At 44.4% G+C, this 17,003-nt stretch overlaps 1 protein-coding gene across 6 annotated transcripts in view; it reads left to right on the forward strand.

The window, feature by feature from the left end:
• ELF1 (E74 like ETS transcription factor 1) overlaps positions 1-17,003 on the forward strand; it is a 93,536-nt gene that overhangs the window by 58,068 nt on the left and 18,465 nt on the right. For 4 of the 6 annotated variants that reach the window (XM_069970573.1, XM_069970572.1, XM_069970576.1 and 1 more), the window contains one exon: positions 14,847-15,122. In XM_069970573.1, coding sequence (XP_069826674.1) covers positions 15,051-15,122 — 72 coding nt within the window. In that variant the 5' untranslated portion in view covers positions 14,847-15,050. Of the gene's footprint in view, positions 1-1,962; positions 2,074-14,510; positions 14,611-14,846; positions 15,123-17,003 lie in introns of those variants that run through there. The other 2 variants (XM_069970575.1, XM_069970578.1) reach the window with 2 other exon arrangements.

Raw genomic sequence — 17,003 nt, forward strand, 5'->3', positions numbered from 1 at the left:
CCAGTGACCTGTCTGAGCTCTGATTACAGCTGTCACCCAGCTCCGTGCCTGTAATCCTCTGTTATCTGCTTTCTGCTGCCGGCTAACTCCCTCCTTCCTCCTCCCCCCTCCCCTCTCCCTAGAACAGACAGGGGACGTCTCCTGCAACAAGTCACAATTTTCAGATTTTTCAGAGTGGATGAAAAAGAGGAAGGAGGGGGGGACCTGGGAAAAGGCTTTTTACATGCAGATAATGGCAGATTTGGCTAATAAACCCAATTACAAAGTTTCTTAAAATCGCCTGGACTATTGATTTCTGCAAAAAAAAAAAAAAATACGACAGTGACTCTTTAAAGCGACTCTTTACAGCGAAACCCCTCCCTTCCCCCCCCTTTTTCCCAACCAGATAGCTGCTTTTAATCCAAGATCTGTGCCGGGGTCCGTTCAGCAGGTGATGCAGTTATCTTTCTAAAAAAACATCTTTTAAACTTGCAGCCCTGTGGCACATTGGTGTGGCCTAAAGTGTCTGTGCCGTAGGCCTGCAACACCTCTCCGTCCCTCCACCCCGCACTCTTCATTATAGGGGGGGGGAGAGATTGTGGGTACTTATTACTTGTATGTGCTCTAGCAACTGAAGGCTCTGCTGTGCTGCTGTGATATTTTAGGGCAGCATCCTATGTGCATTCTGTTAGCATAATTTGCCCTTTGGATTGGATGCATGGCAAAGATTTGCTGGATTTTCATGTCTAAGGGTCCTATTCCACGGGCCAAGCAGGGCCCGATCAACGATGTAAACGAGCGCCGAGCTGCTAGATCGCCGCTCGTTTACTGGGCCTATTCCACGGCCCGATGATCATTGAGCGAGGGCTGCAGGGACATCGTTACCGATATCCTCGCAGCCCTTGCAGCATACATTACCTGCAGGGCTTCTCCTCCGCTCTGTCTTCCTCCCCTGTCCCGCGCGCTCTAGCTTCAGAATAGCCTGTCAGCTGACAGGCCACTCAGCCAATCACAGGCCGCAGGGGTCCCGGCCTGTGATTGGCTGAGCACTCCGTCAGCTGACAGGCCACTCTGAAGCTAGAGCGCGCGGGACCCGGGGAGGAAGACAGAGTGGAGGAGAAGCCCTGCAGGTAATGTATTGTGCTTCTCAAATCGTCGGTCGCCCGCCGCGCACCGCTATTCCACCATAGCGATGCGTGGAGGGGGAACAATGATTTTAGGTTTGGCCCTAAATGAACAATCAGCCGATGACACGATCATCAGCTGATCGTTCTCTCTATTCCACCGAGCGATAATCGGGCGAATCGGCCCGATTCGGCCGATTATCGTTCCTGTAGAATAGGGCCCTAAAGGTCCATTTACACAGAAAGATTATCTGACAGATTATCTGCCAAAGATTTGAAGCCAAAGCCAGGAATAGATTTGAAAAGAGGAGACATCTCAGGCTTTCCTTGATTATGACCTGATCCCTGTTTATAGTCTGTTTCTGGCTTTGGCTTTAAATCTTTGGCAGATAATCTCTTTTTCTGTGTAAATGGGCCCTTAAAAACCTGAGTAACAAGTAATCAGGTGACAATTCAGCATTGACTCCGGGTACAATAGCAACACCTATTGTCTATGAACCATATAATAGTTGAGTCCATAAGTTATATCAATGACAAAGGGACTCTCTTATACAGACAAACAAATAAACAAACAAACCAAAAGAGTAATTACAGAAAAGTAAAGACTAGTAAATACACAAATAAGGCTTTGTTTTGATCATGCTTATCTGGATGTGGCGTGGAGAGGGTTAACCATGAAGTCAACAGGTATAGGCACATCCAGGTATGTGATATGTTTGTTTTGCAAGGTGCTACAAATGCTCGCTCTTTGCAACCTGACACCACATAGGCTGGGCCAGCTCTCCTAGGAAAGCAGGCTGCAATGTAAGAGAACTGGAATTTCAGGTCCTGGTCGGTAATAGCAGCCGGCCCTCCCAGGGCTGTGACTGGCGATTGCTGTCAGTTCCAAACTGAAAATAGGAGTAAGGTTCAGAGATGGCTCCCATTTTGTGATCGCACATAGCCCTCTTCAGAGTGAATTTTGTGCAAGGTAAGGATTCTTCTTTTTCTGTCCAGGGAGCCATAGTACCTACTGATAATGATAGGCCTGAGAATAATACTTGCTCTTGTGTTAAGTGTTTTTTTTTTCTTTTTCCTTTTTTTAATTTCTTTATTTAGCAGAATAAACCCTATCTTGCAGTACTATATACAGTGACTTCAGTTATTGATTCTTGAAGATGTCTTCAGTATATTGTCCTGTAGCTCACACCTAGAAATAAGATCCTTGAGTGATAAATATAGTAGATTATGTCACTGTCCCGACTTGCAAATGGAGAACTATGCATCAGGTCCAATACATGTGTTTTTATGTAGAATGCCGCCTTCTGCCTGATGGCGTTCTGTACTACTACTTTAGTTTATCTAGTTCTCTTTTTATGTTGCAGTATGGCTTCAGTCTCTGTTCATCATCATTCTCAGAGAACCATGTTATAATGTTATTTGTCGCACAAACATCTCGGCCTGCAAAATATTACCCACTATTATGACTTGTGTTCAGTATTTTTTGTAAGACAATATCATAGTAGGTTGGTTTGTAGTACCTACACATTGTGTGTACTAGGAGTGGGTTGAGGCATGTCCAGGTTAGCATTTACAGCTCATAGGAGTGAATGCAAATGTCATGGGTGACTCAGCTGTATAGCAGATAAGGGCTGCGCCTGGTCAGCAGTTTCATTTGCCTTTTGATGTCCTTCTTGTGACTGATTAAATCCTGGCCTCTCTTGCTTTCCAGTCTTTCCTCCTTTTGTTAATTCTCAGTATTAGGCTAGGTTCACACTGCGTTTTCAGCATCTTTAACGGATGTTTTTTTCTTGCAAAAAACGGATTGCAAAAAACGGATGCATTTGTGTGCATCCGTTTTTGATCCGTTTTCCATTGGCTTCCATTTAAAAAAAAAAAAAAAACTGATCAAAATGGATGCGTTTTTTTTGGCACACAATAAAGTATTAATGACACTACTTCTTTGACCGTGAAAAAAAACTAATCCGTTGAACGCAGTGTTCTGGAGCTTGTATAATATTACATTTATATTTAGGGTCTCCTTTGTTGGACCTTACACATGTTGGTAGATAGACCCATATTTCTGGTGAGAACAGTATCTGGCTGTATTCCAGACTAATATGCCAAGGACTCAGCAGATTCACAAAAAGCAGCTTTAGTGCAATGGTTGCTCAGCATCTGATTGAAATGTCTATCTAATTCCTTAGTGGTCTTGGTAAAAGTAATTTATGATCAGGGCAGACGTTTCCATCATTTGGGCCACCTCCATGCTATGGTTGTCAGGGTGCACTTTGCAGCTTAGGGGTCCACAAGGCACATATTGTAAACCACTGTCAGTATCCAGCCACATGTGTACAGTTTATGTTGGTCATGACGAGTGAAGGATGCTGGGACCATCTTCACTATTTTTTTTCTTCTGGGGCTTAGTTGTTCTTGACTTTCTTTGTGATGTAGAGACTGTGTCTGAACAGCCACCATGTATCAATGTTATATGGGAACTCTGTAAGTGATGCCATTGCTTCCACCCCTCAAAATCTTTTCTGAATACTAAACTTCACCTTATGGTAACATCTTGGCCACACTAGACGGAACTGTGATAACTCAATAAAAATGCATCTTGCAAATGCAGCTAAGAATAAACTGTAGGTTGTAGATCATTTTAGGATTTTTTTTTTGCACAGGAAGGCTTTGCACTTGGGCAGAGATTACATTCCTTATTTACCCTCATAGGATACATGGAGTAACATTGCAGATAGACATCAGGTACCTTGTTGTCTGGCCCCTGTGCCAGGAATGATCTGCTGTCAGAGTGGTCTATAACATCTGTCTGGGCCCAGTGAAAGGAATGATCAGCACACTGGTTTCCAGGGGTAGCTGGCATTGGCTAAAGCTGCCCATACACATAAAAGTTTCAGTAGACTAGTAGATTTTGACCATTTTCTTACACCATCTTTTGATAATTAGATTTGAACATTTTTTGTAGATTTCTAGTGGCAAACTATTGTCTGCCAAATATGTTATCCGCTGGCCCCAACTGAAAATACAAGGGTATGGAATAATCAGTGAATTCAGGATACAGGTTGTCATTGGCCACTTGGCCCCCGACCACTGCATGTGTTTTTTTTTCCAACTGTTTCTCCTCATGGGTCAGTTCAGTCTTTTTTTTTTTTTGCATACACAAAAATGTGGTTCCATTTTTTTCCATTAAACGGATCTGTTAAACGGAACCCAGCCTAATCCACCATTTTATGTGTATGGGCAACTTTATTTCAATCTCCTTTATGACAGTGAATATGTATGTCTCTCATCACTATGCCTATCTGTGGGCATTTGTCTGGCCCAATATATATGGGTGCTAAATTATTTATAAAGCCCATGTTTGCAAATGGCTCTGTATAAGAAATAGGGAACACTGTGTTATAGCTATAGTACAAACAAAGGTGAGGAATATGTTTAAACAGCAAAGTATTGGACAGATGTTTTCATTGTTACCACTAGGTTGTAAGCAAGTGTTCACATTATAGAGTGATGGGGGATGGGGAGTCAGATGAGCCCTGTACCTTGTACTAACAAGCCTCACCTGTTCCTCCACTTGCAGGGGTGATATGATTCTAGCCTTCTTTGTTGGTGGGTGAGCCACCTACAATACATGCCATAATGTAGTTACATGTAGCCTCGACTGAACAGTGACCAGGTATTCGTCAACCCAGAGCCATCCACTGCAGCTTCAGCATTTGCTTCTTCCATTCTGCTTTGTCAGGTGTTCTCAGTACTGTCAAGGGATGAACACCACCAAAAAGTGGAAGCTCACATGTGACTCACACATGAAGGTTTTACTGTAGTTTTGATGGTAGCAGAGAGACTTATACATGTGTATGTGATCCCAGACTAATATGTATTAGTAGAGTATAATGATGTCATAGAGAGATTCCCTACTCAAGACCAAATCTGTCAACCAGAACAGAGAGACACAAGAGATTGTCCTGTTCTGGCAGACTTGAGGTGTCTTTGTATTACATGGATAGCCTTCATGTGACTGGTTGCCATGTTATACCACTAGGCTGCGGAGGAAATAGCTGGGTGGCCATGGCTTTCCTGGCAGTATCCACTGTTTAGTTGGAGCACAGGATTGGGATCCCTGGTGGCTGTATTCTGAATCGGATTGTCTCTGATTAGATGACCCCTTTAAGAAGACTGCAGTTTGGCTGTAAGGGTACAAACACACACAGCAGATACGCAGCAGATACGCAGCAGAATTGATACTGTGTTCAGTTATTTAGATCTAATCTGCTGCGTATCGCAGCAGTAAATACGCAGCGTATATGCCGTGTGTGTTTGTACCCTAAAGCAGCACCGTGGCTCTGTCATGAAAAAGCTAGATAGCTTGGTCAAAAATGGCCTATGTGGTCTCTTATCCTGTTACCAGCCTCTCATTCCCAGCGGGAAGGTCCTGTCTGCAAAAGGTTAGCCCTTTGTCTATGTAAAGGTATAATACATCCTTCAAGATGTGAAATGTGAGCTATGACAGGTAAAGGCTGGGAGCTCTTAAACTGACAGCTGCTTTTCTAAAGCAGAAAGGAGCTCGGTGATCTCACACCTTATGTACATATACCCATGATGGAACAAATACTCGTCAGGTAGAAGAGCTACACAGGGGAGCTGAAATGGGAATCTGATGCCTTTCTGTTATGTAACTATAGCATTTGTTCTTTAGACATGCCACAAGCACTTGACCATTCCTCTTGGCATTGTTGTGTATTAAAGGGAACCTGTTGCTACATTTTGGGACACTATATCATCAGCTGGAGTTCAGTTTCTCAGAGCTACCTACATTATTTACACCCTTTCCCACAATCTTTTTTACGTATGTGACAAAATAAAGCACTTCAATAGCACAGTATAGGGTAGAGGCTACATATACACCATACAGCCCACATTATTTATTGGATATTGAGCTATGTAAATGCTAATGCTGTGATTCTGGGTCAGTAATGTGGACAGGAGCAGGTACTACCAGCAGTGCGAGATGCCCATCTCACCATGAAGAGGTTATACTATGAAGAAGCCAAAGCTGAGCCTCTCCAATTGGAGAACATCTCTCTATATTATCAATTGTTCTACACCAATAGTGGTCATAAACCAGTCAGCCATACTGGATTACCGGATTACTGGCTCTACAAATGCATGAACGTTTCCCTATTTTCACATTCACATCACAGTGTTGATAATGTCTCCTTCACAATCCAGTGTATCTCAAGTAGAATTGGTTCAAGAGCGCTACAGGCCTGGTATCATATTTCTCATATTAAACTACCAATAAACATGAATGGCTCCTGTTATTCATTAACAAGTACAGCTGATTAATGTGTGTGCAGTCCTTAGCAAGTCCAAGGTATGAGCACAGAAGGGCTGTACCTCTTAAGATAACCCTTGTTTAAATGTCCTAGGCTCCATTGACATCATGTATACTGGGTATGTCAAGATACTGGCAAAAAGGTATGCCGGCATATACCATGGTGGGCCAGTTGCCTTAAATGGTCCAGATGTAGTCTAGCAAGCTTTTGACTCCTACAAAATATGTGACGTGCAGGAAATAATCTGAATTTAGCTGCTTTTAGACTACTGTCTGTAAAAACATTACTGCCCTGTTATAAAACTTAAGCCCAGACGTGTCCGGTTTATATTATAGTTTATATTACATCAGGTTGAGTCCTGGGACAAGCTGCGGCCATTTGGCATCCACTCCCTGGATGGCCGACTCCCCAATCTGACTGATTACAGGAGTATTAGAAGGGGCTGTCTCTGCTGGGAGAACCCCTGTAAGTTGTCAGGTGCCCCCTTCATGATATAGACTTGATTAGCTAGCACCACACAGGTCAGAGTGAGATCTGGGGAATGGGGAGGCCAAGGGCCCTATTACACCAACAGATTATCTGACAGATTTTTTTTTTAAGCCAAAGGGCGGGTTCACACTACGGAATTCTCGCGGACAATGTCCGCGGAATTCCGTCAGCTGTCCGCACGCGCTTTTCCGCCGGCTCCATAGACACCATTCTATGGGCCAGCGTATTCCGCGATCCACTAAAAGAAGTGACATGACACTTCTTTCAGCATATAGCGGAATACGCCGGCCCATAGAATGGTGTCTATGGGGCTGGCGGAAAGGCGCCCAGATGTGCGGGCGGACAGCTGACGGAATTCCGCGGACATTGTTCGCGAGAATTCCGTAGTGTGATTCCACCCAAAGCCAGGAATGAATTTAAAAAGAGAAGAAATCTCAGTCTTTCCTTTTTATGACCTGTTCTCTGTGTATAGTCCATTCCTAGCGTTGGCTCAAAAAAATCTGTCAGATAATCTGTTGGTGTAATAGGGCCCTAAGTCACCACCTGCCTAAAAGTCATTCCCGAATCTTTTTTTACAGTATTGGGCAGAGGAAGCACAATAGCTGGATATGTTCAGCACATACATATATACAGACATCAGAATCTCTTGCACGTACTGGACCCGTTGTCATGGAAATCATTACATGGAATTACCATGTGACCACCACCATTGTACATCATATGAATATAGAGTCCGCTGCATCTGTTTACATAGCACAGACATGGGTAGCTGGGGACCTTTATATCTTTCCAGCATTGATACGATATTGAGATAATTGTACATCACAGCTTAACAGTTTCTTGATTGTTTAGACTTGTCAGATGTTTCAATATATGCTGTAAAAATCATTTTCCTGCCCCAAGTAAGATTATATAGTTCAGCTGTGCAGGTCCCCCCTCCCCCTTGTCTGATTGCATTATTTCCCCACTACAGTGCACCAGAACAGTATAGCTTTAAGCCTACACAGGAGCTTTCTCAGGTTATTGAGGACTCACAGGAAGGATTAGGTGATAGACTGCAGATGATGCTGGAGAGGAATAATTACATTACAAGAGACTGTTAATAAAGCTTTTATTGTTGCTGACGTGCTCACCCAGTGTGCCCTTATGTGGGGTGTGTCTAAATCTGAGAAGTCTTGGACTTTATTACTGACAGCTTGCAGGTGTTTAATATTTGAAGGTTTCTGAGTATTGTGTACAACCTAAATAGGGCCAGTTAAAGTGAGACACCATCATTTATTAAAAGGGTATTCCCCAGCTTAAACATTTTTGCATGTCAATAAAATACGTTATAAACACCAAGAACTTTCGTTGTATAGTTTATTGAATTTAACTTTGGAGCTACTGTGGTGTCCCACTAGGGGTTTTACTGTTGTTCACACCCTTTGCAAAAGTCTGTACTTTTTGTGGTCTTATTGCAGCCAAAGTAGTGTTTAGAGATGTCGCAGTGTTTTGTATTGAAGTGTGGAAGCTATACAGCTGAAGTGTCTCAAAGGGTTATTGTGTTCGTGTGTACCAGAATCTGTGAACCAGTAGGATCTTTACTTTCTTCTGTCCTATCACCTCTTCTCTCTCTGCTCTTCTGTTGCACTCTTTCCACCCAACCACTGCGTGTCTTAAGCACTGCATTGGAAGTTAGTCCCTTGGGGTGAAGGAGGAGTCTTAGTCGGGATTCTGTGGAGGAAGGACGCAGCCTAGAAAGCTCTCCACAGTGGTCCTACCTGCCAGGTCCCCCTGTAAAGAAGAGGAGTTAGTCTTAATGGAGTATCCCGCATGGGAAGGACGCGGGACAGTGCTCGGTTACAAACTTCTCCCTTAGTACCAATACCTTGCACAATGCAGTGTTAAACCTCTTAGGAAAGGACTAGCCAGCAGATCATTTCAACCGTCGTGGACTAGGAGAAACAACAGTGCAGGACAGTATCCACTACAAAGCCAAAAAACTAGGAACTGTTCCGGGTGGAAGTTACTGTAAATGTCTATGAGCTCCATCTCGCAGCGCGAGTGTCAGCCAGGAAACAGTTCAGCCAACGCTAGTGGGCAAAAGGTGGTGTGAAGACTATAGAAAAGTCAATACACAGGCACAGGTTTCTCTCATTCTTCTAAAGTATTCTTCTACATGGGGCTCTCACGACACCCTCCTCTCTACTACGCTACCTCAGTACAACTCTACCAACGCTACTGCATCCTTCTCAGCACTTGTCACACAGATCTGGTGGTTCTACGTTCAAGTATTTATTGGAACTTTGTCAAGCATATGTCCAAGCTCATCTATATCACCTGTTACACATTTGCCAATAGTAAAGCAAGTCAACGTTTTTCTGTGATTACTCACTACCGCCTACACAGCCTATACACTGCAACCTTGGGGCATCTCCCCTTTCTGTGGGTGGCGGGTCCTACCATTCGGGGGGGGGGGGGGTTCCCGCCACCTGTGACTATATCATCGGTTACTACACTATCCCAAGGGACCCGGTAGCAACCCGACAGGACACTGACCACAGGGGAAAAGCATACAACCAGCCTTAAGGCCCTATTCCACCAACAGATCTGACGACAGATTATCTGTCAAAGATTTGAAGCCAAACCCAGGAACAGACTTTAGACAGAGAACAGGTCATAAAGGAAAGACTGGATTTCTCCTCTTTTCAAATCCACTCCTGGGTTTGGCTTCAAATCTTTGGCAGATAATCTGTCGTCAGATCTGTTGGTGGAATAGGGCCTTTACACCTTAAAAGCAGGCGTGCCATCACACCTGTGTGCCCACCTGGCACTGCCGTCGCGTGACAAAACCCTAAGGTCCGGCTGTATCTCGGCCATCCACCACAGGAGTGGCGTCACACTTCCATCTAGCAAGTGACTGGCCGTCCCACTGCTATAACACTATCTGAGAACTCACCACACTACAGTCCACCAATTTCTTTAGTGCCAGAAATGCTATAGAAAGTCTCAGGATTGTCCTAACCATAAAGTATACCTGTCACTTTAATGAACAAGTTTAAAGGGGTAGTGTGGCGCTAAGAAATTATTCACAGAATAACACACATTACAAAGTTATACAACTTTGTAATGTATGTTATGTCTGTGAATCGCCCCCTTCCCTGTGTCCTCCCACCCCCGCACGTGTACCCGGAAGTGTGGTGCATTATACATACCTGTCACGTGCTGACCCCCGTCCCCGATCTTCTGTGCCACAACGTCATTTCGGCCGGCCGGCCGAAGCTCTCCGATCGTCCCGAGTGCCGCGTCATCAGACACGATTAGCTGGGCACAGTTGTGCTCAGCCAATCGCGGCTGAGCATCTGATGACGCGGCAGAGCGCGGCCGGCACTCGGGACGATCGGAGAGCTTAGGCCGGCCGGCCGAAGATGACGTCATGGCACAGAAGATCGGGGACAGAGGTCGGCACGTGACAGCTATGTATAATGCACCACACTTCCGGGTACACGTGCGGGGGTGGGGGGACACAGGGAAGGTGGCGATTCACAGACATAACATACATTACAAAGTTGTATAACTTTGTAATGTGTGTTATCCTGTGAATAATTTCTTAGCGCCGCACTACCCCTTTAAGACACATGTGTAAGCTTTTCTCTTGTCTCACCCCTCCTTTCTAAGACAGCTTATGTAAACAAATCCCTGGCAGGCTTTATCTGCAACATTGTAGCTTTTTTGTAATGTTGGGAGGGTTAACCTGAGATCAAGTTGCTGATGAATTCACTGTGATTATCCCTCCCAACATTACAAAGTTGCTACAAAGTTGGATATAGAAACTTGTTTAAATGAGCTGTCTTCAAAGAGGGGACAGAAAAGCTCACACACAGATTTTTGTATCTTTAGCAGAAACCAGCAGCTCAGAACTGGGGGAAGGAGACGTAATAGATAATAAGTATGGAATGAATTTGTTAGTCTCACCATGGACAGCAACTTATGTTTCACTGGAATACCCCTTTAAAACGCAACCAAGGAAAACTTTTCACAGATTTTTGTGTCTACAGCAGAAAGCAGCGTCTCACATCTGGGAGAAAGAGACTGAATAGATAATAACAAGTATCGATTGAATTGTTAGTCTCACCATGGGCAACATATGAAATGTTATTTTTGAGTGAAATACACTTTTAGGCTATGTTCACACTATGTAAAAGTACAGCAGTGGACATAGCCTTATCTTCTGTGGGATCCCGGCCGAAGCGTATACACATCGAATATGCTCCGGCTGGGATCCCGTACGGGGCTGCAAATAACTGAAATGTCAGGAAACCCTGTCAGTTCACACAATGAAGCAAGTGGCTCCGGCCGGGCGGTTCTGATGCGGGCGCTTGCTGATGCGCCCGCATCAGAACCCTGCGGCCAAAAGATCATCCAGGGATGATCCGTGCAGAGACTGGCCGGGTCACGGAACGGCCGGTCTCTCACGTTGTGTGAACATAGCCTTAGGGTAGCTTCACATATACCGGATTTGCAGCGGATTTCACTCTGCGAGTTTGCAGCGAAATCCGCTGCGAATCCTGGTACAGTTAAGTTTAATGGGTTGCATACCCGCAACAGAATTTTCATTCCGCTGCCAGTATGTAACTCGGCTTCTTTAACCCCCCGCAACCCGGAGCATACATTACCTGCTCTGCGGCACAGCTCACATGACGAGCAGGTAATGTATGCTCCAGGCACGGGCCGGGGTTAAAGAGGCCAGGTCACATACTGGCAGCGAAATGAAAATTCTGCTGCAGGTATGTTAACCATTCAACTTCACTGTACCAGGGTTTTCAGCGGATTTCGCTGCAAACTCGCAGCTTGAAATCCGCTGTGAATCCGGTATGTGTGAAGCTACCCTTAAAGGGAACCAATCACACAAAAATTGGCTATAAAGCTTAGGAAATGTGCTGGTAGATCAGCCAGCACGCTTCCTAACCATCCCCCTGTCCCCTCCGTCCCATGAACATAGAGCCTGCAAAGTTAGTTTATTAGTCTCCCAGGCTCTATGCAAATTACCATCTAAGTAGTCACGGTGGGCGGGTGGCTTCTTCAAGTAGTCATGGTGGGCGGGTGTCTTCTTCAAGTAGTCACTGTCCTGGGCCGGCTCCGGCGCTGTTATCACGCCCCTCTGGACCTGTGTAGAAAGCGCCGCATGGTGACGTCATTAGGGGGGCCAGCATTGCACGTCTGCCTTGCCGACGTCTTTACTAAGCTGCGCACGCGCAGTGCAGCCGGAGAAGACGCTGCGGTACTGCGCCTGCGTGGCGTAGTAAAGCAGCAGCTTCACCCACAGTACTGCGCATGCGCAGCTTAGTAAAGACGTCGGCAAGGCCGACGTGCAATGCCGGCCCCCCCTAATGACATCACCATGCAGCGCTTTCTACACACGCCCAGCGCTGATTACAGCGCTGGAGCCAGCCCAGGACAGTGACTACTTGAAGAAGCCATCCGCCCACCGTGATTACTTAGATGGTAATTTGCATAGAGCCTGGGGGACTAATAAACTAACTTTGGGGGCTCTATGTTCATGGGACGGAGGGGACAGGGGGATGGTTAGGAAGCGTGCTGGCTGATCTACCAGCACGTTTCCTTAGCTTTATAGCCAATTTTTGTGTGATTGGTTCCCTTTAAGTGTTCAGACCCTGACTGATTGTTAGTGGGGAGAGAAGTGTGTCTAAGGGGTAATGCACACGTCAGTCCGTACACGGGTGGTGGTCTACGGACTGAACCTTTGGAGCTCTCAGCATCATGATTAATGATGATGTCGGAGCTTTGATACTTTTTGTATGCCACAGTGTACTGACACTGTGCAGCTTTGGCAGTACACTAGCACAAACTTTCAAAAAGCATCTGAGCTCTCGACATCATCATTAATCATGATGCTGGGAACTGCAAAGGTCCAGTCCGCAGACAGAATTCTATGGACGTGTGCGTTACCCCTTACTCTGTCTTATAGTGAGAACATCTCTGTCACATTGTACAGACTCACTCAGACTGTGACTGATAAAAACTTTTGATATCCCCATATCGCATATTAAAAGTCTTTTTTTTTATTAATTTTTTTAATTAACATAATAAAAAGATTATCCCATGATTCAAAGTTGTTCCTTGGATAGGTGATAACTAGCTGATCTGAAAGAGTCCAAACACTGGGACCCCAGCTAATCACAAGGACAAAGCACAGTTGTCCCTCGCATTAATGGTACGGTACAATGTATGCTAGCAGATCTGTAGTGTTGAACCTTAGGATCTTTGCTTGTGCTGTATATACTTTCAGGTAAGTTCCCATGGAATGCTCCTATGAAAGATGTCTGTTCTTTCTTAGTGCGTGGTTGATGATGTGATGTTTTCATCGTCTTCCTGTGTACTAGGAGGGTCCTTGATAGTACGCCCACATGTTCTGCAAACAGGCTGACTTCATTATAGACTCATCGTGTAACTAGCTGAGCCGCAATGGTTCAGGCATTTCCCCTGAACAAGTAAAAACTAAATGCAGTTAATGTGAATTGTGCAATACAGGAGATCACACTGTCCAGACTGCTGAAAGCTGCAGGAGTTTTCATTACTCGCTGTCAAGTGACTATAAAACAAAAAATAACACTGTCTCATATAAAGGAGGACAAAGACTCATGCATAATGCAAGATCTGACAGAAATGAAAGGGTTTTACATCTAATTACATACAGTGAAAGTTTTCAGAAAGATTTTGCAAAAAAAAAAACAAAAACTGTCTTCAGTGGGGGTGGACTGTATGACCGTGCTATTCACTTGCTATGGGCCTGATGGGGATAGTTGAGTATTCTCTGTCCTATAGAATGAATGGAGCAGTGTGCAGGTTCAATCACCACTTCACAGGGGCACATGGGAGGACTGGTTTGGTAATTGATGGTGGTCCAAGAAGTCAGATCTTTACCAATCACATACCTATGATGTATTTTGTGGGTGGGTGATAAATTTAATCTTGAGGTCACCCCTTTGATTTCCATTGTAATGGCAGGACTCACTTGGATGTCAGTGAGATCACAGCTCCTCACTGGAGTAGGGGTCATATACTTGGTTGAATCATTTACGACGTGGCTAGAATTTTCCAGTGCAGTAAGCTGTCAGAGTAGTGTCATGTGTGAGATACACCTTAGAGTCAAGCGTTTTCACATGTGACAACCTGCATCATTTTCACACTTACAAGGTTTTTTGTTTTGCATTTATTTCTGTAATTGTGCACCAGCCGCTGATGAAGGGTTAACACTTTGCCCTGTAGGCCAGCTGTGCCCGCATACTAGCAGTGGCAGAGGGATTCCTGTCATACTCTGCTCCAGTACAGCTGTTTCCATTCTACCCCTCTGTCTTGAGCGCAGTCTGGGGTGGAGTGGTTGTGGTGTGCAGATCTTTGCATGTTCTCTTTTGCCGTGACGTGGTCATCACTGTTTCCTTCCTGTAGTTCACAAGCTTGTTCTTCTGATAAGCACAGCTATAATGTAGACCAGAGCTGTGAAATGTCAGAGGAGAAATGCAGGGAATGTATCTATTTTATGCTGGTTGCTGGCGTTATATTTGAGCATTTCTATTATTTTTATTCTTTTATCTGATTTTGGATGCTGCTGTCATGCAATATAGAATAGCTTTGTACGGATTCTGTGGTTTTAATTGCAAGCAATAATCATTTCCTGGCACGAGGTAACATAAGTCCGTCTGTTCAAGTTATAGTAGGTCACAGTGTGTAGAATAGAGTAGGATTGATACAGTTTATATTTTGTGCTTAGGTGTATTTTGGTTGACCTACATATATGTATATGCCTTGTCATGGCAAATATTGTTTCAAGTAATAATGTATTTGTTGTTATTCCTTTTAGCATTATACAGGCTTAGCTGGTGCAGTTAATGAAAATCTATATTGTTTTGACATTTTTCAGGTCCTGACATCCCAATGAAATTAACAGCCTGAGAGAATCCGATCACGTGGAATTTGACCATCAGAAGTATTTGTGTAAATGACTGATACTGAAGAAGCACTTTAAAGGGCTGGATTTGCCTGCATACTTGTTTTATTCCATACAAGAAACCAAGAGAGCCTTCTGTACTTCTCATGAAGAGTTGTAAGAAGGGGATGCACTAGGATGGCTACTGCCGTGCAACCAAATGAGCTGGTGTTCGAGTTTGCAAGCAATGTCATGGCGGATGACCATCAGGTAGGTAGCACCTTTTTGTGTTATATAGCACAAAACCTATTGTCCAGTTACACAAGGGCCATATTTTATTATTTGCCTCTGGGAATAAAATCTTGTACTGATTGTAAGATAATAACTTCCAGGTTCTATCACTTACAGTTTTACAGTTTAGAGAAGTAGAAAATGACCATACAGTCAGTGGGTAAAGAGGATAGAAGAAGCCTTTATGTGGGTCCACATTTAAAGCTACATAAGAGGCGTTCAAAGAACCCTAGTGGTGTCAGCTTTTGGTCTCAAGTATGGCCCTTATGTGAACTGCTTTATTGTGGAACTGTTTGCATGGCTCCAAGTGTTAGCTCATAGTTTCAGCCATGTCTGTATACTTATTCAGAGACATGGTTATTTTTTCGGAAGAAGTCTGTGAAATTGCAAAATGCCCTGTACACAGTCTTGTCTTTACTTTGTACATGATCTTGTACACATCATTTTGTGATGCCTAGGGCTTGCCCTAAGGGGGTCATGCACACAACCATAATTGTTTACAACCTGGCTTAAACTGTCACTTGTATGTATTATGCATGTCGCTAACATGATAGAAATCTGATAGAAATTCCTTTGGCCAAACCATTCATTTTTCAGGCTTTGAAATTTTGGGAACAATTTTGCATACTGTGGAAACCTTTTTATGTGTACAAACCATGTTTGTTATATTAGACAAAATTGTACAGTGGAATACTAACCAGACTTGTAGGTAATTTAGAGCTTGGGTACAAAGTAAACTCCAAATATATGCTTCCTGTAGGGCAACATATGGAGTCTGTATTATAGACCTGTAGATGCTTTTTGAAATAAAATCACACTTGCCACTGGCCCATGGTCCCTACTAGTCTTGGTTTGCACTGGTCGGAGCATGTGACCACTGTAGCCAAGCACTGGTAAGTTCTTGGATCACCGCTATGGCCATTGATTGGCTGGAGCAGTCACATGCAAATCACAGCTCCAGCAAATGTCAACAAGGACCATTGGGAGACCATGATTTGGGTGTACTAGAGCAGCAGTAGATCATGTAGTCAGGGTGAGCTTCAACAACTTAAGTTCAGTCCCAGGGCATAGCAGCCTTGTTTGCAAACAATCTGGGGTCACTTGAGCATCAGGGCCATTATTGTAGACTGTTGGGGTACTATTACATGGGCCGACTACGACCCAGTCATTTTAGTAAACGAGCGCAGATCTGCTAGATCGTTGCTCGTTTCTTGGACCTATTAGACGGCCTGATAATCGGGCAGCGAGGGCTGCATGGACATTGTTAGCGATGTCCATGCAGCCCTTGCCCAAACACCTGATACCTTGCCTGTCCCCGCTCCCAGTCTTCTCTCCTGTGCTCTACAGCTTACCAGTCCCGGTGGCTGCAGCATCTGAGTGTTCTGTCAGCTGACAGGCCGCTCAGATGCTGCTGCTACTGGACCGGGAGGCTGAAGGAGAGAAGACCAAGAGCGGGGACAGTATCAGGTGTTTGGGCAATCGTCAGGTGCAGGCCGTTCATCACTATTACACGTAGTGGTGCGCGGTCAGCCTCCGTCGATTTTTAGGTCCCAACCTAAACCAACAATCAGCCGATGATAGTTTTACTGGCTGATCATTTTCTCTATTACACGGAGTGATAACTGGCGGAATTGGCCCTATTCGGCTGATTATTGCTCTGTGTAATAGGGCCCTTACTGATTTGGCTAATAACAATTAAATAAATTAAAAATAGTTGTTGATTACTGACCAGGTTCTGTTCCAGAGAGATCCCATGGTACTGAAAAATCTGTCATCAGTCATAGCGCTCCAGACTGGAATATGAAACCACTTGATAGATCTGAAATGTAATATATTCTTGCATATAACTGGCTCCATATG

The sequence above is a fragment of the Dendropsophus ebraccatus genome, chromosome 5 (assembly GCF_027789765.1).
Source record: "Dendropsophus ebraccatus isolate aDenEbr1 chromosome 5, aDenEbr1.pat, whole genome shotgun sequence".
Taxonomy (NCBI): Eukaryota; Metazoa; Chordata; class Amphibia; order Anura; family Hylidae; genus Dendropsophus; species Dendropsophus ebraccatus.